A 26064-nucleotide genomic window follows, 5' to 3' on the forward strand; every position below is an offset into this window, starting at 1 on the left:
TTTGGTGGAGCTTTAAGAAGAAAAGAAAGACGAAAATCTCCTTGAAGAGTGCTTTATTAATGGACAATGTTTTCGTATGACAAAATAGAAAGCTAGCTTGTAGAATACATCCCTCCCTACATATAAACCGAAAGAAAATTTACAGATGGAAAAAGATAAGAACAGAAATTAGACAGAAAATATTGCGAAGACAATCACTCACCAAAGACAAAAATGGATCAAATCCGTGAACAAAAGAAAATACTCAAAGGTTTTTTACATCTCGGCGCCATCAAAATAGCTACAATTGTTACAAAAATAGCAATCTCCTGGGATTTGATGGCGCCATGATGTATCCGAAATAAAATCACGTGTGTAGAGATGCGCTAGCTTTCTGCTTGTACGTCACAAATACAGCAAAAAATGAAAATGATTCCATTTATTCGATACACAGCTACCGGTTTGTGGATCCCGCCGGGAATGATGTGGTCACTGTTAATTAAAATTAGATTAAACGAGGAAAGTATATCACAGTTATCGCTTTCCGCACCTTTTACTCTCTTACTTGCGATAGTATAGTGTGAATCTTCCTTATCACAACCGCATCCTAATCCTTCCAGCCGAAAACGTACACAAAATAAAACACACCAATGAAAGACAACTGGTTGGGATAGATACCGGAAGCTGTGTATCGGAATCGTTTAGAACTTCTATACTAGAAAATAGAGTCTTTTCCAGATGAATCTGCTCCTGTTAATGAGATCCAGACAGCTCTTCTGGATGAGTAAGACTCTAACATTAATGAGATGAGGATTTGGAAAGGGAACACTACAAAATAAAAACACGAACGGTGAGGACAAGGAGACACAGGAGGGACTTACGCCTGGACCACTCTGTACATTGATATGACATGTCCCAGCATCGTCCGGAAAAGTCGGGAAATCTTTGGTCGAAATGGTTGATAGAAGAGGAGCCTTCATACTGGCTAGGAACTGTTGTTGTTTCGCGACTTCGTTCTGTACACATCCTGCTGTACAACATTCCTACACTCCATAGTGAGAATTCTAGCTTAGAGAACCTATCTGTCGAGAAAAAGTAAAGATTAACACAGGACTAGAATTGAGGATAAAAGATCATTACTGGCTTTGTCCGCACAGTTCTTTGGTAATTGTTGAATCTTCCACGTAATGATGAGTTTTTAGATGAGACTCTAATTCCAAAGATGATGAACAAATCTTGCTGCACACATTGCACGCGATTTTCCATCCCCATGTAGCTGGTCTCTCGGTGGTGATTGGAGGAGTGGGAGAAAGAGCAGGGTAAGTTGGAGAACTTTCATTAGTGCGTGCTGGGGATTTCCTGTTATCGGCTTCATCTTCAACTTTATTACTTTCTTGTTGTCCGGGCCTGATGTTGATCAAATTAGCTACGTTTCCGTTGCTAAGCCCGGCCGTCTGGATGACCGAAATCTCGTTCATCTTGGGAGCATTCATCCCATTGAGGTATCCGGGTGGAAAGTAAGGAAAAAATACATCCGGCCGAGAAGTAGGGAATTCTCCGGGTCTACCGGGAGACAGTGGAAGCTCCAGAGACATTCTACGACCTCGTCGGGATGTAGGATTGTTCCACATATGTGTGCCCATATGAACTTTTAAATTGCCTTTGGTTGTGAAAGCTCTTCCGCAAACTGTGCATTTGAACGGTTTATCTCCTGTATGGGTTCGCATATGAATTTGTAAAGCGCTTCCGCTCGAAAACGGCTTGTTGCACATGTTGCAAAAATGTTTAGGAACACTCGGAGATCGTTTAGATGAAGGAGAACTTTCTGTAGTAGGATGTTTTTGAGATCCTTCAGTTGCAGATCTTTGTATTTCCGAAGGCGATAGTTCGATTGGTTTATTTGTAGTTTCTGTTGTAGTAGTAGAAGTAGTAGTCGTCGTGGTAGTAGTGATTACAGGTAATGGAGGCGTTGGAAGTGTGGTGGAAGGAGTAGAATCGGAACTCGATGTAGAGAAAAGTTGAGATGGTAAATCGCGAATCCTATGAGTTAACATGTGTTGCTTCATATTGCCCTTAGTGGAAAATCCACGATCGCATAGATTGCACTTGAAAGGTCTTTCTTTGGTGTGGCTACGGTAGTGAATTTCCAGAGCACTGTGACATGCGAATGTCTTGAAGCATATTTTGCATGTTGTATTCAAACGACCTGGAGTGGCAGCAAAGGGAAGACCGACCAAAGGAGGCGGTAAAAGTTTAGACATCATATCTGATACAGGAGGAGTCGTAGAACATGTAGTTTTTGGAGTTAAATCCAATGCTATTTCTCCTTCTTGTCTTATTGATGTGATTACCGATGATGAATTAGAAGGAGCTAAAATGGATGGTGATTCCGATTTAACGGCAGATCCGGGTGTTGATCGCTCATCAGAAGTCTCAGATGCAGGCCTGCTATTCACAGACGTGGGAGAATAAACCGACGAGGGGGATTTGTCCGAGCGTCCGTGAAACGATGATTCGGGTCTCATAAGTCCAACCGAAAGTCCCATTCCAAAAGATGAAAACGGTATAGGGTGTGGAATGTTGGTAGTAATGGCTTTTACCTGATTCTCGAGAGCTGCTAACGATGCCGTATATGATGATACTGCCAATTGGGAAGTAGGGCTGCTTGTGCTTGGCGCCATTACCGTTATAAGTTTATCATCTCGACCAACAGGAAGATTGATTTGAGTATTTCCAGCCGATGTCGAGGATTGTAAACTGTTTTCTGGCATAGACGTTGCTGCTCTGATAACTGTATCTGAAATTATACTTGAAACTGGTTGATCAATGGGTTTATTGGAAGATGATGTAGTAAAAGGTTGGGGGAGACGAGGAAACGAAGGAGGAAGAAGTGATAAAGATTTGATATCTTGTATAGATGCATCAGTCTTTTCTCCAGTATGCATTCGAATATGCTGTTGCAGAATAAGTGAATTCGAAAATTGTTTATGACATATCGGACACTGGTGAAGGACCCTCACAGGTGGTTTGACCCTGTGGACTCCCATGTGGGTTTTCAGATTACCCTTCGTAGTAAATGCTCTTCCACAGATCTTACACTTAAAGGGTCTTTCACCCGTGTGGGTCCGGTAATGCATTTGAAGAGCGCTTTTGCAACTCAGGACGCGATGACATATAACACATTGATTCGGATCTGTTAGTTTGTGTTCGATATTGTCTACCAATCGCTGCAGTTTTGTCGTTTCGGATGGGTTAGTAATCTCCATTAAACTTTCCCAAGAGCTGTCGTTCGTTCCAGGTTTAGGCAAAAGATTCTGATAAAATGCAGGATCCAATTCCAGAGTAGAATCTGCAGAGGCTTTATTTCCAGATCCCGAAACTGGAGCAAAGCAGAGAGGAGGAGCAACGGTGGGAGCGTAGGACACTGCATGAAAGAAAGAGCTGAAAGAAGGAGATGATGTAGTTGTTAGGGATGTTATTAATGATCCTGAAGTAGGATGTTCTCCTTCTGCATCGAGTTCTTTATCGGACATTTCACTTTGTTGATCGGAAGGAGTGTGCCGCCTCTCATCTGGATCTTCGGGATCGGTTTTCATGTCGCCTTCTCTCTCCATATCTTCCGGCGGAATCGAATCTTCACCAGAAACTTCTGTAGCGTCGGAGGAATTGGAAATATTTGGTGGCGAGATAGTCTCGATTCTTCCCGATTCCTGCTGGTATTCGCCTTGTTCCACAGGAAAATTTTCTGATTGTTGTGCAAAAGTTGTTGTTGCGGCATTTTGAGAATCACTCGGTGGTTCTAAGGGAGGATGGAGATTATCGAGATATTCAGGTATTGGATTTGAATTCATGATTATATGGGGATATTTCGATTTATGACGTTGAAAATGAACTTTAAGATTCCCTTTTGTAGTGAACCTATTTCCACAAACATTACATTTAAAAGGTCTTTCACCAGTATGTGATCGAATATGAATTTGCAATGAACTATCACTACCAAACACTTTTCCACAAAACCTACATTTATGACGAGTGGAAGGGTCATCCGATCTGACACTTCCTGATTTATTCTTGCGAAATTTTAATATTTCCGAACTATTGCCATTTATGCCATTTAAGAGAAAAGAACTGCCAGCCATAGTGTTTTGAAGCGCTTGCTCTGTGTGTCTCTGCAGCAATTCCAGTGTATTCGGCTCATTTATTGGCAGTAAGGGGGTATTGGAAGGAGAATGACCAAGTTTATCAGAACTGGAAGTTACTGGCAAGTTGGCAGTGTTTGTTAAAGTTCGAGATGGTGTGGGAGCTGATGCAGAGGTAGTTGGTGCCTGAGCTCCGGGATTAGCATCGCTGCTTTGAGGCGGTGTAAGAGCCGCGGTGCCGATCAGAGGAAGAAAAGAAGAGACGGAAACTGAAGCATCCGACGTTCCCATCAATTGAGACTGTAACTCTTGAATAACCTGCAACTGAACCATTTGTTGCTGCTGCAATGTGGAAAGTGCCGTTTGGAGAGCGACAAGCTGAGGAGCTCGAGACTTATCGTTATCTTTTATGACAAAAGTACCAAGTTGCTGATGAATGAAATTTTGAGGTAGATGGGAAGGTTGCAATGGTTCTTCTCTGGCAGCCTCAGAGGAGATATCAGGAATGTCGCCGTTTGCATCTCCGTACTTTTTCGGTAACAAAGTAAGCAAATCACCATTTGTATAGAAAGTGATGAATTTAGCTCCATCTTCGTCAGTCGTTTCCGCCAAAGGATGGGCCGATGGTTCGTCGCTGGAAAGAAGAACCGGTCTCTTGCTGGTACAACGTTGTTTGTGCTGGAGAAAAGTCACCAGTTCTGTGAATTCGGCCCTACATTTGCCACACACATGTTCATCTTCGTCAGTATCACTACTAGAATTGATTCCTACAAGAAAGAAAATAATCAAAATGAAAAAGTAGATTCATTACATTTGTGATAAATCGAAAATTTACAGATGAAATAATTTATAATAATTAATAACTTTAAGTAGACGGATAATGCGCATTTAATGGCATTTAACCAAGTGTTTGTTTGTGAGCTTAAAGTCATTTAAAAATGAACATTCTGAGTAAAATAATGTTTGGATATTTATTCGTAGTCCATTGAGTAGATGCCAAATAAAAGAGCAACATGCATTAAGCCAATATTTGATCGAAATGATATCGGCATTATTACCAAAAAGTAAATAGAAGAGCGTTTGCCACAGACAAGTCAATTGGTTATTGACATAAAGTTGTTCCCCTTTTTCCCAGAACTGCACGTGTCATCTATCAGGAAGCCTTCATCCTTCTTCTACTAGGATAACAGCCATTATTTTAAAAAAGTATATGTAGCTTTATTTTAAACAGAGATATTAAATCAAAACACAGTTTTCATACCTTCAAAACGGCATATGAGATTATTCTTTATCGTTCAGAATTAGTCAAGCAGCACCCTCGAGATTTTATCGAAAGTTGATATTCGGTTCGACTTAACGTTGAATAATTCATATCTGTATAACTTTACATGATGTCATAAATCGATAAATATCGTAAATCAATGGAAAGTAACAGAAGTAGGGAAGAGACAGGTTATATATTTGCTGTCAGTTGACAGCTTAACTGTTTGTCCCAAATGCGAAATCCCTGTCACTAACTTCCCAACCGGATTGCACTATCAATCGAAATTTTACCTGTCAGTTCTGGCCAATGGAAAGACTGGACAGGTCACTGCAACAACCACCAAACCATTTGAGAGAGAGAGACCTAACCTGTCTTCATTTAATGAATTAAAATCATAAGAAAATAGAAGTTTAAAAGTTCCGTTCTATTATGATATAGAAGGAAAACACCCGCCAACATTTATCGTTTTTTTGTAGGTCGTAAAGTTTTGATAAAAGCCCATCCGTTTTATCTGCGTTTTCGCAATTTTTAGGCCTGTCAAAAATTTCAAAACTTCAGAAACAAGACAAAAGATGCTTTATTTTAAAAATCTAAAATTTATTAATAATAAAAATATCCTCAGCATTAATGGGGATAATATAAAATTGTCCATCTTTTCAAATCAAAAATGTATTTAAAATCTACAACAGAATTAAATACGATTAAGGAAAGGTAGGGCAGACTTGATTTAAATGTGTATCTCTTCCAGGAAATCGGAAAATTTAGCTTAATAAATCGCTATTCATCCATTAGCAACGCTTTTCCCAGAGTAGCAAAGCGCAGTCTGTTATTGTTATTGCTGCGGTCATTGTAGTAAATGCAAGATTACTTCCCTGTGAGCTGCATACAATCAGTTACGGAAATTATAATCGATATGGTGTAATGAATGACAACTATGAGGTCTAAATGACATTTTTGTCGCACGCCCCGAATTCGCTTTCCTGTAGAATTACAGCTCTGACAGGAATAAACGATCTGGCTAACTGTCTATTCATCTCGGAGGGTCAGTAACCGTAGAGGCGGTACTTTTGCCATTTGTTCACCTGGTTCGTCCCACTGGGCGGTGCTCCTATACCTGGCCAATGTAGATAACATTAATGATATTAGTCTAAATCCTTCCTCTAATTATCACGCCCGAAATATTGCCTTCTCTTATCTGAATCTCTAAAGAATATTCATCCTGCCATTGTTTTCTTCCTCTTAATCAAGGCCTTCGAAATAATTATTTAGAATAAACGTAATAATATATTAAAAACAGGTTAAACTAAATTATTTATTCATTTTCAAACATTAATTTTAGATATTGATAAGTTTATTTCCGAGTTACAAAAGAAATATTTTCATCACTCACTTGTGAATTATTATTATTATTATTCACAAATAAACTAGCTTTAAACTTATTTTATAATAACCTGAATCTCGACTACAATAAAAACTCGAATATATTTAATAACCAGAAAGTAAAGAGTTCTTCAATGCTAAACGAAGAGTCAAATATTCTCGTTGAAAATATATATAAATAAATGTAAAATATAATATTGAGTAAGTTGCAGATAAATGTTTGTCAAGTTTTCTTCCTCTACAATTAATACTATTAATAAATAAAGCAACTAGCTACAGAACAACATTTTATGTATTAAATCGTTATCATTAATTTATTGAGACTCTTCTGCTTTATAAATATCGAATGAAATAATTTGAATAGTTGAGATTATAAACTAAATAGCACAAATGATTGTAGTTTTCAGTTGAGAAACTTTATCTTCTTATTTTCGAATAGCAAAGTTTTGTATCCTGGAATAAAGCTTACCTGGCCGAAGACCAAATCGATTTTACTTCACGTCTTTAAGTTTTATTTCACAAGAATTATTGTATTTGTACAACAGAGTAAATCCCTTTTAAATACCTTTGATAGTAATTCTACTCGAAAGGAGTTAGAAATTCGGCAAATCCTCTAACTTTACGGCTGGGATATAAAGATTTTTCCTCTCTTCTCCACTCCCTTTTCGCATATCAATAAAGGGAGAAACCCGAACTCTTCCAATTAAGTACAATTAAGATTCTCGACCGAAGTCGATTTTGCACTTTTGTTAAGAGAGGTAAAAAGCCTTATTGAATGTATAACCGCTTAAGGCATATAGTAATATATAAAGAACTGAAGTGTTTTATAGATTGGCAAAATACATTCCTCATTTAACTGCCACCAATTCATAGATAAACAGCGAATTTCATCTGCTTTATTGCTCACTTTATGATGTGTTTAATCGTAAAGACACGGAAACGTGTCTCCTGTATTACATAGCCAAGTGGGCCTTCCAATGAACACATCTCCTACCGATTAGAATGAGAATGGAAATTTTGATTTTACACTACTCAGTTCCCATCTTTCAAACTATTGTATGCATACTTATTTTTTTCATCTGCAATAAAACTTCTAGAAATATTTCGTTCTTTGGATAACTAATTTATAGATAAACTCATACAATCTCTACGAATCATCCTTCTTAAGCTTAAGCTTATTATTTCATTTATCGAAGCGACCGGTTCCTTATGTTTAAATTTATATTTAATTAAGAGCAGAAAGTTTATGTAAAAACTTAAAATTACCTTCTAAAGATTCATTCGTTTGTTATTTCTCTAAAAATTTGCTATTAACATCATTAAACTTTTATTATAACATAAAAATACAACATTAGATAACTGCAAAAGTCTTTTATCATTCAATTTTATAAATGCAAACTACAGTACCACTTTTTAGTGATTAATTTTTGCCTACTTATTTCCAACAGATTGAACTGACTACTTAAGTCAAAATCTATGATCGGTATAAGAGGCTATTCTCGCGAAATTTATATTGAGTGAATCTTCAATTCAATGTTTTCTGGTCATTTGGGCCAATAAGGTAAGTGTTGACTTGATGTATGGCCCGGTCTTTCTGTCGGATTCCGAGGGGGCACCATTTATAACTTCATTTTCCAAATGGCTGAACTTGAAAAATTGTTATGGAACCTCCATCTTTGTGAGGGAAACGAATGTCGAAATTACCTTCGACTCTCTTTCAGGAGGCAGCTCTCTATACACAGAAGTGGTGAAGTGAAGGAGTCTTTGTTGGCGAAAGCCATTACTTCGATGCAGGAGAATTGGCATGCACCACTTCTACTCTAAACATTGATTTTATCAATTCCGCATTATCCTAATATGTCACTCGAATTATTAAAAGACCAAAGACCGTTTATAACGAGAAAATTCATTGGATATAGGTTAACAATCTTCGTGTAAAATAAAACTAACTTACGCTTATAACTAATGGGTTCCGAGATAATTACCGCATCGTATTATCTTTGATTTTATTTTATAAATCAGTCGGGTCAGGTAAAATTTCATTAACCTAGTTTAATGTTATTTAACAAAATTGCAATTTAATTCAGAAGAAAATAGTTTTTTTATGAAATATATAGTAATTAGGATAGAAATTCTGGTATCAAATAGATTATCCTGTTGATTTTTTCATCGAAATGGACGGTGATTAAAACTAGATTTGAGAAATTTCTATTTGTTTTTTATCTACATTCATATCAAGTTGTGGAAGAAAAATTTAATCAAAGATCACACGACAGAAGATAAATAATTAAGTTCTTTAATCTACTGAATTAAATAATATATTAAATCATTTTTAATACACTATTTACTATTCCAGAAGTTTTAAAATCTTATCGGAAATATTTATTACAACGATAAATATTGACCTGGAGGTTAGAAGACAAATTGCAAACGGTGTAGATATTCATCTCACCTCTGTAAAAGTAAAGCGACGAATGAATAAATGGTTCCATTACTGATAAAACTAATCTTAAATTTAGATAGAAAACACAGTGACAACCTCTGTGGCTAATAAACAACTTGATACTGCATACGAAACAACGTGCAGCATCAAGTTGCATCTATTACGATCAATAATCAAAAGATCTCTGTTAATTTCAATCCCAAACATAAATTTTATAATATAAATATGTACAATATTATTGATAATAGTAAAGTTATGGGTGGAGTATATTTTTAATTTTGGATATTTCCGAATTGAAATTCCTAAGCACTTATAATCTTATCAAGTTGGTAAAAGATCTGTAAATATAGTGTTTTTATTTCCCATTTTTACTGTATCGAATGGGAAAATGGGTGAATTATTAGCTTAAGAAATTGTATAATGTCAAGTTTAATGGTATTTTAATTGGTTAGGCAGAAGAGGAAAACCTTTGGACTTTTGGTTTCAGTCTGCGGATTCAAAGCTATTAGATGTAATAGGAGGAATTTTTCGTTTCTGGTTGTTTCGAGCGCATCTGGAAGTCAATAACTGTTGGTCTAGTTGCTGCGATTGTTTTAAACTTCGTCAATCTTCGACGTCACTTGCCGGACTCGAACCAATCACTTTTACTTTTTCTCCGAGTCCAGTTGGAAGATGTAATGAACAGAAAGCTATCTCCAGGTGACAGTTAGATTGAAAGCGAAGACATTCCAGCTAGTTCAAGTAAAATCGTGTATTACAGATAGGCAGACGTTAATGGGGGAGCCGGACGTACACTTTTATTGTGCTTGGACGTCACATCCCTGCAGCAATAACGCTGTAATGGCCATTCTTTCATTGGAGATCGCGTCCGTGTGACAGGTGAGGTCCCACCAAGTGGACAAGGCTCCCCCGGGATTGCAGTCGCAAAAACTCTTCCTCTGCAATGCGACTATTTACAGGCTATTTTTCGTAGTTTAGTATGGAAGTTTCCCTAATAGCCGTTCCTATAAATCTGTGTTGGTTGCGGTTGATGCCTAATGGAAGTCGGATTTGCAGACATTTCATTTATCCGGGGTAATGTTGTTTACCCCTAATGATTATCGGACGTCCAGAAAGGGAGATGATGCTAAATGCATTAAGAACTGATGAATACGCTCCTCTTAACTTACTACCCATTTTTTATTCTATTATAGCATATCTAGCTCAACATATATCTATCTGAAATGTGTTTTCCAAATTAAATATAAATTCTCGCTTAATGCTCCACGTCTCAGCTTTAATCACGACTCGTGTAGGCCTATTAACGTTCTTCGTACTTTTAACTATTAATAATTTCTCTCTAAAATTCTCTAAAAGCAAAATACTCTTTCTATACACTAGAATTTTGTATTTTTCGCTACGCTACAGTAAATTTAAATTAATGCATGTTTTACGACAAAGGATAAATGTAAAATTTATAAAAATTAGGCCATTTTCCAAATGATCTCACAGAAAAATTCTTAATTCGTTGTATAAGGCAAGCAATTTACGTTATTTTTTTTTTCTATGTTAAAATGTTACGGTGCTTATTTAAAGTCTTAAATTTAAAAAAGAAACAAAAGCAAAAAATACATTATTATCGAGAAATTATTCAAACATTTTCGTATTTAAATATGAAAAGTAATGCTCAAAAAGGTATTTAAATACGACGATTGAAGTTCAAATAACATTGTTTTTCAATTTATTAAAGTTGTATATAATCGCTTTTCATTACAAAATGATTTAAATTATTCGATTTATCTATCTGAATCACTTTCTAAACTTTTATAATTAATTAAATCTAATTATTACAAATTAAAAATAATAATAATAATAACAGACAAGTAGAAGAGTCTTTAATAAAAACGTTTAATCTTGAAAAATATTTAAATCTATGAATCAAAAATTATAACGTATAACAAAACTTTGTTTTTCAATATAACAATAGTTAAATAAATTTAATTTGAATTTAAAAAATAAAAGTAATTTTGTACTGTTGAACTATGATAAATTTGCGTGAAAGTTTTATTTGTTAGATTTAAATTAGTATAATAATTTATCAATTATAATTAATGATACTTTTCGCATGCTTAGTTAGATTTTTAGAAGTTTCGGTTAAATTTCAATAGCTGTTCTAGTGTTATAATATTGCACGGGGAGAAAGATAGGGCCTGCGACAATGCCAGATGTTAGCCCCGAGGGCAGATGACAGTCGGAAAGCTCCATCCATTCTTGCGTAAAAACGATCCCTTACAGTTTCGATATTTGCCTTTAACATGATTGTAAGCAATCCATGGGTATAAGCATTGCTCTCTTTTTTTACAAACTAAACTTTACCACATTTCAAATTTTAACCAAAAAGTATTATAATAATAAAGGTAAGTATAGAGACAAAACCTTAAATAAGACTTGTTTTCATTCGTTTCTTAATAAGAGTTTGTTTATCAACAATTTTTAAAGGCTTAATATTATTTGTAACATCTCCCAATTCATCACAATCACTCTTTAGAACAATACGTTCCTAATTAGAGCTGTTCTGAAAATGCATACCACTTATATAAGGTCTATCTTAAGGAGAAGTGTAACATCGACTGAATTCCAGACCCTAATTTAAGGACAAGCGTGAAGAATGTTTAGAATGCGAGTAAATTGACTGTTGCGTTATATTGGGCAGAGAATGATTAATTCTGGTATCTAGGCCCATGGATAGTGCATAACAGGCGATGTAAATGCGAACTCCAACCGTTGTAAGAATCGTTTATATCACGAAAGTGGGGGGAAAAAATTGCAAAAAAACAGAAAGAAAAAAATTGTTAATCTCTGAAAGTTTGTTTTTTTTTTTCCTTTAAAGAAAATAAAAATAATTTTTGCTTCTAAAAGCAGGGAATTTTGAGATGTTATAATTAAGAATGGAAGCTATCGATTGAAAGTTTAGTTAAAAGCGAATAACTTCTTCAAAAATCGAGAACCTTCCTCAAACCAGGATAAAAATAGACAATGAAGATCAGAGTTGCCATTAAAAATTCAAGAGCGGAGCTCCCCGCGGACCACCCTTCAGGAAACGTGGCATCTATAAAACGGAGGGTAGCGGACGGACCCGAGTATCGAATAGAGGTCTTGCTGACCTCTGTCTGGCTCAACGGCACTGCCGTTTGATTTTATTAACTAGAATTATAGAAGGTACAAGCCATGAAATCAAATTTTCAACGAAGACCAGCTGGAGAAGGTACGCTTTTGATGATTGTGTCATTCAAAACTTCACCAAATCCTCTGCTTCGTAAATGCTCAAAATTAATAACGTTTCCTGTAATTCGATAAAGTTTATTTCGATAGATACAACGAGATCCCTTCTTAATTTTATTCATTTCTCTAACATCTCCCGTAATTCTCCTTTCGAATCAATATGCCTTCTAAGTGACTCAACTCCTCACGTAATATATAAAGTATCATTTACTTCGGATTCACCTTCCGGTAACAAAGCAGAAAAGATAGGAAAATCGTCTCTTTTATTCTAGTAAACCGACCCCTGATCTTCTCTATCCCCAATAATAGGGAGCTAAGTGTGCAGTGGGTAAACAGAAGGATTAACCCCATCCAAGCTGGAGAAATATTACGTGTTGTAGCAAATGTCACAAGCAGATGGTGTTTTTCTACCCGTTTCCCTTACTTGCCGAAAGATTGAGTACAAGTTGTTCTTTTATAAAAAGCTGTTTTGATTTTTTTTTCTTTCTTGAAAAAAAATCAAATCATAAACGAAATACTAAAACCGTATTTAATCAAACGCCATTAAAAAAATCGATTAATCATATAAATTAACTTAATAGATGAACCTAATATTTGAAAAGATTCGTCGATTCATTATAATATTGTTAACATATCTTTTCTTAATGTTTAATATAAAAAATAAAAATAAAAGAATATTTTAGGAGAAGAATTGTAAGGCGGCCCTCCCCTTCTGTGTTTTCTTAAAGTAAAGCAAAGCAATAGGTAGTAGTATTCGAAACTTTTCGATTTACAGCCGGATCCAAAAGTGAAAAGTCCAAAATACATCTAAGTACTTTGTGTCGTACAACCAAAAAGTTTTTCCGGGATAGTAAGCATTCGTGTAGTCAGTCGATGCTTGACTTTTAATATGGCACCCGTGGGACTTGGAACCAAGTGATTTGTGGGCCAACCGCTCGCTTCTTCTTTGGGAGCCAAAAAGCGTTTTATTCGAAAACAAAAACTCACCTACATCTTCGGTACTAAACTAGACTTTGTCTTAAAGAAATCTACCTCTTTTTTTTTTTCTTTTTATCTAGTTAAAAAGCGTATGATAGAACAAGATGAAATTCTAATCAAATATTTCTTTATTTATTCTCTCTTTCGTTCGTTATTAGTGCTAAATAAGACGACGATAAATTACCCGAAATAAATTCGGAAATTCGTATTTTTATAAATGTATCGGAAAGAATCGAGTGATTTTATTTGATATGAGCTGAAGAATTACGGAAATTTCTGAATAGGCCAGTAAATTTTGCAAAAGGGAAGATTGTGGAAGGAGATTGATGACGTTTAGCCACGCGCGTTTAGTTTGGGCGGATCCGATACCTATTAAGAGAATGTTGCAAAACATACTCGTGAAGTTTTTATTCGAGAATTGAAGCAGGTGTCAAAAGGACGTCAAACCACCATTTATCTGTGTGTCTAATGGTGCCATTCGACCTTGGATCGCCTTTCATTGACGGGGATTAAAAGCCCGATAAAGCAATATCTCAAATGAAAGAAAAGAACATTTCTTGTAACTTAATCATGTCGTAATTCGATTGAATTCTGTTTCAAAGATAAAGTATTTTTATGAACCCGAAACATTTTCAAAATTTGTCTCTTTTTCAGACAATAAAAGCTTCTTTTTGGGAAAGCTTCTTCTATTGTTTTGACGACATTCTTGCTTTTCTTTTTGGACAGAAAGACAAAAACAAATTCTTTGTTTTGTTTGGATAATTTTGGATATCTACTTCGCTACTATTCTGGGAGATTCATAAAAAAAAAAAAAAATGTAGATACTTAGAAAATGATTTACGTTCTGCTTGTTGCCCATCTATCGCCTTTTATCTTTACAATAAATTTTTTTCACTCTTACGTAATTATAAATTAATGTTTATAATAAAATAAAATCAATTATAAATTGACTCTTGACGCTGCTTTAAAATTTGTGTTTATAAATTAATCCTACGTTGTTTATAATTTTATAAAAATCCTCTAGTATAATTCGTTTTGTTTTTTATATATAATTGTAAAGGTTACTTAATGTATAGATGCTATAAATATTAAAGAATAATTAGCAATTGTATAAGACGAACAGTTTTATATGCAGCAGTAGTAGTAGTAGTATCATCGATAATTTTCCTGAACGGAAATTAAGTATTTCTCTGCATCTAGAATAAAAAGAGAAGACAAGTATTACAAGTGGCTAATTAAAAAGATGAATTGTCAGACATACCAAATTAGATATTCGGTGACACGAAGTTACTATTATCCTTGCATTTTCGGTATTCGTTGTCACTTTAATTCGCTAAAAGATGGAAAATTTATCTTTCTATTCAACACCTCCATAAAATTCGTTCGGCATTATTTTCGTGGAAAAAAAATCATTGTGGATTCTGTGAAATGAAGATTTTCATTCCTAAGATGTTTTATCCTAAACACTAATTTTAACGGCTATTAAAAAAACATTTTTTTAGTTATAATTTTATATTCGTAGAATATTTGGTGCATTTGGGTTCTCTTCTTCAAAAATCAGTTCTTTTAATCGAAAGATTTTTCTGCGTGCTTCAAAAGAGCAATAAATAACTCTACTTTCAGATATACCAACGTTAATTCTGAATCAAATTAACTCAAGAATAAAATAAATAATTTTGTATTAGGATATTGATAAGACATTAAGGAAAACTATTGCCGTTTATAAAATATTGAAGCAGATGGTTGAGAAATTTGCAGCTGCTTATTATTCATCAAATAAATCAAATTTTGTAGGTCAAATTTCCGGATTTTTTAATTAAATTTATGATGTTTTTTTTTATAATGAACACGATTTTAAATAATAGAAAAGAGCCTTATCATAACATTTCTACCCACCCCTTTTTTTTCTTTACTTTAGAACTTTATTAAATAATCAACTTGAATAATTTCGAGGTATTTAAAATAAAATATAAAACTTTATAATTCGGTTAATTTAGTTTTACATGGTTAAAAATTTTTTGATTGATTAGAAAATGGAATAAAGCAGACTAAACAGATCAAGTAGAGATTTACGATCAAATTAGTCACGCAGAATAAATTTCAGCTTCCGAGAAGTTTTCTTTTATTCGTCTTCAGGATAATTTGTACGTTAGAAGTGTTAATATAAATTTGCAATAGAATGATGGAAACAAAATGGCGAAGGAACCACCCACAGTAGAGAGGGTCTATTTCCAGCTGGCGACCCCAGCTGGGCCACGAAAGCTTTACGACTGAGTTGGGGAAAGTTGTACAAACACATCCTATAGGGTGGGTTTTCTTAGAATTAGATGTAGGGAAGATACTAATTTCTGTCAGTATGTCATCTCTTAATTTTAAAATTTCTGTTACGCTTGAATTTTCTTCAATTTAGAAATCTCGTTTTAAATCAGAAAAGAGCATCGAGAAGAGTTAGTGTTTACAAGTCCTCGCTGGCAATTTGGAGATGACGAAAAGAAAATGATTTAGCTCGAATCGGAGGAATGTGATATTGAAGAAAATGTATGATTAATTAAGAGAACCCTCTAGTTAATCTTTTTCGTTTTATTGCTGCGTTAAAAGAATCAGTGTTTCTCTGTAAGGTGGGACAAAACGCTTGAGGTAATAAGGAAAGTATTTACAGCTTTACCTGTTGAACTGTAAATGGTACTATGCTTCTCTTAAGCGTAAAGCCATCTTTACGAGACGAAAACCGGTTACAGAAATGTTTCCAGACGAAGAATAAAATGTCCTTGTCGGACATAATGAGAAAATGTTTAAAATTTGATTTACATGGTCGAAATTGCTACGCACTTAATGTTTGCCTATGGCAAAGCTACGGACCTAGGCCTTGTAGTCATCTTTCATTTTCACTTTTCCTCTTCCTCTATCGACGTGTTATTACTACTAAGAAAAAAAAAACCCGATAGGAATTATATTTACCTTACAGATTTGCCTCCATATACTTTACCAGTTACAAGAGATATAATTAGCTAATTGTAGGTTTAAATGAAAATTAAATTTTCTCTATAAAAATTAATTAAAATTATAGCCTATAACATAAAAATTTGATTACTGTTCGGCATGATCGGTTAGGTTTTTGGTCTTTGTATATTCTATTTATAGTTGAGTAGTCAATACGGATTTATTTTTCAAAATGATGAAGATGGAGAAAGAATGCTACGAATTCGTCTCGATTAGCGTGGAGCTTTATGACAGTCTATTAGAGTTGCGATTTCAGCTATGCATCTATTTTTAGAAACAGTTATCTTCCCGAAAGTCAACACCATCTGGAAGTGGAAGATACAGCGACGTTGTCCGCAGAAATGTCGTTATAAAAACATTTGGGGAAGGCCATTAAGAGCATTGTTTGTCTGAAGAATAAGCTAAACATGTCTGCCCAGATGGTAACTAATTGTTTCCTCCTGACTTGTTTTGCTGTAGTTTCACTACATCGGGATTAATTGGCTTCTAAAGTGTTATTATAGCTAGAGAGATTGATTAATTACTACTACTTTAAACTAGGACGAAAGAATTCAAAAATAGTAAGCAGAACTATTCGAGAACAATAAAGGAGGGTGCTTTATGACGAATAGACGAAATCTCTATCTGTTATGTGTCCTGCATTTCTCTTTACTAGACTATTGTTATTTATTCTGATATAATTTACTCATTGATTTCAAAAATTTTCAAACTTTGAACTGCAAAATGCTTGCTTAAATTCAAAAATATATTTAACAGCAGCAACAAAATTTTTAAAATATTTTAACTGTTGTTTAATCTTAAATTATATTAAGTAATTTTTTTTATTATTCACACGCAATAAATTCATTTTGTATCTAATTAACAAACGTTAATAATAATAATAATTTTTGTACAAGCGAATTTTGATTATGTCTGAATTTTATTAACTGAAATTGATGTTACCATATCTTTTCATTTTTCAATTTAAGTAAGGTATAAAAAAAGTGGTTGGTGTTACGTAAAAAGTTCGAAGGAGCAAATTAAACGGGAGAGGCCTCGCCGACAAAATTGCACTTACCACTTAAGAACAGGTGACGCTATCATTATCATAACAACAGTAATTTTGCCATAATGATTCAGTTAAGACATTTCCGGGAGAAATAACCCACCTGTTCAATTCACCCTTTGACCCACAACAAGAGAATCAGTCAGATGGACTTCCCCGGGCCTTTTTTTTTTTTTACCTAGTCGCTTACTCCGATAAGTTGTGCCCACAGGACTCGGTAGGCACACTCTTCTGCTTTACTTTCTCCTTCTACAACCTATGCAGTCCTGCTCTCATTCGGTGAAAGGCGAAGAAGAAATAGTAAAAAAATGCCCACTTACAGTGTTCACTGACTGGAAAACGGATGTAATCTTAGTATTCCCCCCTGGGGCGACTATACTTAACACCCAGTAGAGGTGGGTCCAAGTACAGTAGAAGCAGAGGTGCATAGGCTGTCTGCCTCGGCAGATCTGCAAAGTCTATCTTTAATTCTCTTCCTGTCTTTTCTACAAATCTGGGCTCCGTGGAGATCATTCCCGCTGGTTGGGCCCCCCGCGAGGACCGGGCTGCCTAAAATGTCTCCGGCTCTACTCCTGCACCGAAGTATTTATTAGCTACGCCAACTGACCCGATGGCTCCTTTTTTTTGAAGGTTTTAGCCAATTTCGATTCGACCTTATAAACAAATCCTTCCGAAGAAGATTCCACGAAACTTTCCCAAGTGGTCCCGCAGTTTTGATGTCTAAAAGCCGGAAGCTTTAGATGGCTACTGGGGTCGTCTTCTCCACAGGCCTTCATTCGATTTATAAATATTATTTCTTCTTTTATTTTTGATTTTAAGCATTCTCGCATTCTGCATGTTCGTTAAATCACTGATAATTGAATAAATTTACCTATATTTAGAAAGATGTAGATCAAGTAACGCTCTTTTTTTTCCATAGAGTTTTACGAATAAGTCAATTGGTTAATTTTTTTTTTACATTCTACACTAAACGACGAATCAAATGCTCTGTAATAGATAACAAACTTAGACGTTCTGGTTTTCTTTTATTGCTGCGCTTTTCTTTTTCCATTAAGAAAAGCGTAATTGGACAATGGAATTATTCGATTTAATTAGAAGATACCGATCATCTCAAAATTTAACGTAAAATTCGATTATTGTCTTTACTAAATTTTCCTAAAATATCCGGAAGGCTTCGGAATTCTTGCTAGGAGTCGACGAAAGAATGAATGGAAAAAAAAGAAGCAACTTGCAGTATTTATTTTACGTGATAAAACAGAAGATTGATATTATTATTATCATGGAAATTTTAATTGTAGACGAAAAGAATGCAGAAATGCGCTTCTATGAAGATAAACAGCGCTGTAATTATTTTAACAACATATTGATTCTCTTCCGAATGCAACTGCGTTGACAACGAACAACGCGACCCTCGGTCACGTGACTAGGGATTACTGTCACGTGGAGTTGACAGATTGTCATCGTAAACGCGACTGGTGCGCAAAATGCGTCACGGTACGCATTAGCGGCTTTTTGCTATTCGTCTCAATAATTTTGGCCACCCAAAATAACTTTTTATTATAAACCGTTTTCCCACTTCAAACTGTTTACTAGAAAGCGATCAAAGTAGAAGAGGCCCCCTAACAGGGCTCGTAGCACCTGCCCTGAAGTGAAAGACAGGGATCCTGCCTGGACCATAAACCAGAATGTGTAATCTCGTGGCCAGCATGTTTTCCCTGAAGGGTCACGGCTAGGGTCAGGGACTGGACTCACGGACGGGAAAATATTAGAGTGCCGCTCGCTAACGATTTTTATCCTCGACTCTCTAAATTATAGCTTTGTGGATCCTTCATTAGTTGTTTATTTTTCAATTGCCTTTCTGCTCTGGTTGCTTAAGTTCGAGTCAAATTTTTAAGAAAAAAAAATTTTTTTTCCGTTTTGCTAAATGAATTTACATGGCGGATTTAAATTTGCTGACACGGAAACTGCGGATATTCCGGCCGAATTTTAAATTAAAGTTTCTCGTTTACCGCAATACGGGGCTACAGTAGGAGGAAATTGGCGTCACAAAACTTCTACCTCAACCGAAATGACAGACTCGGGAGGCGGGAAATGCACGTGCCAGCTTTATGAGGCTAACACGTGACTCAGTTGGACCCCTGACCTCTGTGTACACAGGCGGGGCAAGAGAGCAAAACCTCCACTGCCTGACCTCCACTATTCTCTAACAAATAATTATCCTTCCACTCAACCTTCTTAATCCTAGATAATTGTCTATCGGTTGTCGTTGTGCAGGTAGAAGTTGTCTACTTTTGTCTTACTTTCGCTTTATAGTGTTTGCTGTTGATACCAAGCACGGCTCTTTTGTCAATCAAGATAGCAGAAAATCCTCCCATCTTAATCCCGAACTTTTCTCACTATTGGCCCTGATCTCGGAAAGGTCTAGCCTCGGTGCGGGTAATATTTTGTAACATAATAATATGAATCGCTTTTTGTAAAACACGTCTAACATTAGCAACAAATTTATTTACAGAAAATTTTAGTTTTTGGCATTGATACAACACATGACAATTGCCAAGGTTTGCAGCAGCTACGATAATTCTCTTTAACTCTGGCAAATCTCGTTTGCCAGTTTTATTTCGTCAAACAAACGCTTATTCATTGTCGAATATCGCAATTCTTTTCTGACAACCGAGAATAATAGAAATATCTGCCAGCAAATCTGGGAAGAGGACCTTCTATTGTGGAACCTAACTTGTGGCGCCTTCTTTCTGTAACTAGTTGTCTCTTCGCCGAGAGACAAATCACCAACACCAAAGTGACAAAATAAGGACATACCCCAGGTACGGCATGAATATCTTAGCCTCGGGTCCTGGGATCCATCACTCCGCCACTGACAGTCAGAACACTGGGGTTAGAGGTCGCGGGTTTGACCCCCTGTCTAATGTCATGTTAGTGGACCAGCTTCCGGTACTCACGTGACCAATAGGGTTTTACTTTCAAGGATGAAGGGAGGAGGGCCGGATAATGTCTTTCCGCTATGTGTATTATTGTTATAGGCCCGATATCTGCAACAAAAATCCACGGCGCCGCGAGGAATTCGTTCCCGACTGGGATGACTATTATCGACACGCTTAATTCCACCCTGTTTATGCATTGACACCTCGACAAATCACTGAGCATATTTGAATTGGTTGTTTACTTTATATCTCGATCATAATGATTTAACGCGGGTTCAATCGATACCAAGCGATAAAATTTGCCATTTAATATCTCTTGTTATCAATTCATGATAAAAAAAAAGACACTATTTAAAGTTTTAAACACGAAACATTTTCTGAAAATAAGATTTTTTAAAGTTAGGCGTTCTCTCTGAAAATAATTGAAATAAAGAACCGATCGAAGAAGCACTCTTAATTGTGTGTCTATTCATTTTTCAAAATGACGGATGTCTATAAATTTCTCTTAAGTGGCATTCAAACAGAACCGCTCTTCTTTGTCTTAGATATCATTTAAGAGATTATCAAGCTCTTTAAAAAGCCAAGAGCGATCTGCATCCTGGCAATCGATAACCTTATTTTTACCGTGAAGAATTCCTAATTTATCGCCTATCGACCCGAAAACTCATTAGCACCAATTTTCTTTTTAATCCAGAAGAATTAAATGAGGTAAAACTGGTCATCACTCCACCCGCTATTTAAGGACTAGAATACGAATTCAAACCTCCTGGTCACTACTCGAACGTTGGAGTTAGTGAAACTCGAAAGTCTATTAAGAACTGTTAATGAAAATCAGCAGATGTCAACTGTTCTCCTCACTTAGAGGGACGGGGTCCCCCTCCTGGGTACATTTCACCATCCCGTTACCATGGATACAGATCTCTTTATCATCTGTTTCTTCCGAAGCCAATGACTAATCGCTTCGGTTATTCGCAATGAGCTCGAAACTTCAACTTTAGTACACGCTCGCTGCGTAAAGTTTGGCCTAAAAAATGCTCAAGAAATTCCATTAAGAACATTTAAAGTACTTTCTCTAATATTTAATCCTCCGACGGCAAGAGAATAGATTACTTGAATGCGGCTAATGTTGTTTTTACATAATTGCATTGGTTTCTCGAACACTTTAATATGAGGGAAAACGGCAATATTTTAAATACTAAAATGAAATAATATGAAAGGCAAAAGGAAGAAGTAGATTCCTTTCCTTAATACAATGGAAGAAATAGATTAGTCTACTTCTTGCCTACTGTATCTGAAGATGTATTGTAAAAAGCAGAAAGAGCGTAGTCTAATAAGAAGTTTATATGGGTTAGAAATAAATAGCGAATGATTAGAAAAAGAGTGGAAGTTGCGGGCCTTAATGAAGGTCGGTCCGCCCCGAAGTGCTTTTTTGTGCGAAACTGTTAAAAGAAATGGAGAGACAGTCAAAGTTATTCTGACTTAATGCAATTCAAGCAACTCGAAAGAAACTATCTCATGTTAAATAGCGAATTTCATTAAAAGGCTTTTCTTTGCTACGTTAAACAGCCTCATCCATCACAGGACAATTATGCCTGATTGTTTCCGATTGCAAATGCTCTTCCCACAATTCATCTGGTTACCAAATGACTCTGATTCCAACGACTAACCTTCGAGTTTCGTTAAGAACTTGCGCCAAAAGTGAGGCTGCTAACAAGAAGGTTTTTTGCTTCCGCTCTTCTTTATAACCCTTTTAATTGTCATCAGAATTTTTTTTGCTAGGGGTAGTTGGGGTGACGACTGGTAATTCTGTTACCTGTTTGAATTGTTGCCAAGATAGCGGCGTCAACGCGAATGGAAAGCTGTCAGCTGTGGAGTGAGCAAAGTTTACTCGGCGGCTTTTTGCCGTGTGTCTGTAGATGGCCCGAATACTTATTAGTAAGTATTGATAAATATGTAATTAACGAAGAAGAAGAGGACTTACCGTTTTCTAGCAGAGATGCCAACTCCTGGACGTTGTCTATGTGTTGAGGTTTGGCCTGTTTTCGCCTTGACATCATTACATCGTCGCCAGCTCTGCAAATGACAAGTGCGACAAAACCACACATTTGATAGTCGTCAAGGAACTGCGCATGTCACAACTTATGATTATCAATAATGCAGCGGTGATTATCATAATCAAATTGCTCGAAAGGTTGCTATTGGAGGTAACAGTCTATTATGTTCCTCGTCAATTAAGAGGCCAGCGAGAACGTAGGATATACCTCCGACCACGGGGGTATCGACTCGAATTCTTACGTAATTTTAGATTGTGTACCAGACAACAATTTAATTTAAGTGAAGAAAAAGAAGCATCTTTGCACGTAGTCGATCAATTTTGAGTCGATCCGAACCGATAACGTGCTCGTCTGGCAACCAACTAGAAACCAATCGGTAATAAATGTGAAGAGAGTACTCACTTGTTCCAACGACATGAGTCCTCCTTTGCGCAACCATACGTGTCCTGGCAGTATCTAGCCACCATAGGTAGACTGAGGAGGGCTTGTGCTTCGTCGATGCACCACTGTCCCTGCTTCTCCGCCATTGGTCCGTTGCCGGTGTCGACTTGTTGCGCGCTCGTGACGTCAGCTCATAACGGTTACATATCTCCGGCTCGGTACGTCACATTGGACCGGCGCTTAATAGTTTCTTCACACTTTGATTTCTTCATAAAAGAAAGTGCGCAGACGTCTGGCAAGAGGTATGGTCCCCCGGAGAGTGACAAATAGCCGGGTCACGTGAAAATAAAGCTGCCTTCCCGTTCGCCGTCCAAGTATAGCCCAGAACGAAACTCTATTTCTAAGCGCGTGCCAAGACAAATATAGGGGCTCGTATCTGTTTGTAGTCAGCATATTCGCGTACAGCTACCTCTTATGATGTAGAGATGCAGTTCCACGCAATGCGACTGATTTCGGGAGCTGCCGGATGGTCTGTCTGCCAGACGAAGGGAAGTTTTATAGCCTGGGGTGGTAGGTCGCGGCAGAAGAGGCTATCGATTGTCAGTGCGTGTGGTGACACAGGTGGACTTTATGTACATTCTTGGGATTGCCTCGGCGCTGACCACTAGCACAGCTACTTGGGACAATCTTCCGTAGGACCGCGCTAATTATAATAGAAGGTAGTGGTCTCTTGCTAAGATATTTTGGCACAAGGCCAGAACGACGAGTTACATTGTTTTGTCGGATCGAATTTCTTTTACTTCCGTAAATAAAGGGTTTAATAAATGGAGTTGTGTTCTTCATACAATTTGTTTCTTTTCGTTATTAAGTTAGTACACACTCCAGAAAATTGAAAAAACATACCGAATACATTGCACGAAACGTAAAATTCCTCTTTTTTATACATCAAAAAACAGCAGATAAAAAATTCCCGAGTTTGAATTTATAAACGTTGCGAGCTAGTAAATAAAATGGCGAAATGTAGCGAAATAATATTCTCTCCGTAAAGTACAGTTTAGAAAATAGACTATTCTCCGAAAATGCCTCGTTTACGACCGCATATTGAGGTATAAGAGCAGATCAATCCTCTATTCGGAATGTTATTCACTTTTATGAAGGATCCGAATTTAAATTTGATAGGCGTACAGTTTATTACCGATAGATTATCTAGATCGAGTCACCTTCTAAACAAACGAATTTTTTAAAATAAAAGTATCTACTACCAGATAAAAAAAAAAGGAAAAAAAAAAATACAGCTAAAGGCCATAACCTTGGCAAGGACGTTCTGAGCGGTGCTTTCCCTTTGTCAAAATTAAGAATGTTGAAATTCTTTGGTGAATTTGTAAATGGCAAAAGGAAGTGATGGGTCATTTATCGCCATCTTAACAACAGGTGTGCGTCTGGAGGTAAGGAACCATTATTTTTGTTTCTTGGGATGAAAGTCGTAAAATTGAGCAACGTGAAAGGAATACTGTTAATTGGAATGTTTTTGCAACCACTGTTTCTAAGGAATACAAATAAATAGCAAACACTTTCTTTGTTCTTACATTTTTTTCCAAATATTTCCCAAATGTCACTAAAGGGAATTTAAACTAAGGGAAAATTGACAACATTTTATGGATTGAAATGACTTTTTATCAACTTTGTACTTCTTCAGAAAGAAAACCATACGAGAGACGATCTAAATGGGTATAATTTTTCAAATTTAGAATTTTATTATTTTTATGTGTATATATATATAAATTTCCTCCTCTCTATATATATTGAGAGGAGGAAATTATCTCCGGATTCTTAAAAAAAATTGTTTTTTTTTAATCTAACAAAGAAACATTCTACTTATTTCATTTTAAAAATGGTCAATAAGGTAAAAAAAAAATGTTCTGATAATCACAAATGCACATCTTTTAAATGGTAAAACAATAATAATTATTAGATTAAACAAAATATTGAATGAAATAATAGTAAATTGATACGAATACACGTAAAATTATAGATAAAATAATTATAAATATAGATTAAACCTTAGTATTACGATCGAATTATTTATCGCATAGTTTAACGTAATGCTTATCGTTTATAACGAAAAAAATTAACAAAATCTTACCGTTTATATTATTATTTTTTAAAAATAAACACGTAATAGGATTCACTCACGATATAATTTAAAAGTTTAATACTTTAAAGAGTTTCAAATAAGCATCCGACGTAATCTTAAATGATGTCAAGTGTTATTGTACACCTTTCCGTTCTCCATAAGTTTCGTAATTTAAGTAATTAATTTATTATTATTTTTTAAAATCGATATTTCATAAATTAATAACTTATAAATTATTTTAAAAATCTGATAATTTAATTTCTAAAACAATAAAATATTTTTAAATTTAATCTGCATAGTATTTTGTATACTTTACGTAAGAATAAATAATTATACTGTAATTCTTTTATTATTATTATTTTCTTCTGTGTTTATTCCAATATTTACATATTCACATTTTATAAAACAGAAGATAATACTCAAGATAAACATTTATGGTCTTTAGATTTTAGATCTAAGTATAAATTTGAGTATGGAGTATTTTTCTTTCTCATGTATTTTAGAGTAGAGGAAAGTAAGCCAGAGGAGGGAGGGAAGCCTATTTTACATGCGGATAATCCCTCCTCTTCAAAATCTTTTCTGATTTTCCGAATGGGAAGTTTCCCAAATGACGTCATTCTTTTATTATAAATATTTTTCACCTCTTTTCAAAACAGGTTTATAGTATAATTTTTATCTAATTTTCTCTATTTACAACAATAAATAATGAATTTTTTTTTCTTTTTTTAAATTCAAATGACAGTCAATAATTATATAAAGATAGGAGAAGGATGGATAAATATTTAAATATTTTCTGCATACGAACGCCTAATAAAATAATAAGGCTCTTTTTTCAGATTTGATATATTACTTTACGATATCTTATGATATAAATTCGGTTTAATTAAGTAAATATTTGTATAAAATTAACTTCCTTCTCTGTTATAAATTGATTATATAACTTGACTATTTCACAATTTAAAAGGTTTTAAATCTGTTTTAATTAACTTAATTAATTTATAAATTATTTTTTAGTAATTTAATTTTATCAATAAGTACTAAAGCTTAAGAGTTCTTATATTTATAGT

General features: G+C 35.3%; 1 protein-coding gene across 3 annotated transcripts; it reads right to left on the reverse strand.

Moving 5' to 3' along the window:
* Positions 1-25119, reverse strand: LOC111623573 (sal-like protein 1). Of its 3 annotated transcripts, none has more exons than XM_023366189.1 (3): positions 22885-23164; positions 22410-22501; positions 1-4885 (listed from the first exon to the last, which is right to left on the reverse strand). In XM_023366189.1, exons 1-3 carry the CDS (start codon positions 23007-23009, stop codon positions 1116-1118), a joined length of 3987 nt encoding a protein of 1328 aa, XP_023221957.1. In that variant the 5' UTR covers positions 23010-23164; the 3' UTR covers positions 1-1115. The 3 variants fall into 3 exon arrangements, with proteins under 3 accessions (XP_023221957.1, XP_023221959.1, XP_023221960.1); XM_023366191.1 differs by lacking the exon at positions 22885-23164 and adding an exon at positions 25007-25119 and having other exon boundaries at positions 2-4885; XM_023366192.1 differs by lacking the exon at positions 22410-22501 and having other exon boundaries at positions 2-4885.
* Between the last annotated feature and the right edge of the window lie 945 nt (positions 25120-26064).

This window comes from Centruroides sculpturatus, unplaced genomic scaffold (assembly GCF_000671375.1).
Source record: "Centruroides sculpturatus isolate CEXI.00-Female unplaced genomic scaffold, Cexi_2.0 scaffold16, whole genome shotgun sequence".
Lineage (NCBI taxonomy): Eukaryota > Metazoa > Arthropoda > Arachnida > Scorpiones > Buthidae > Centruroides > Centruroides sculpturatus.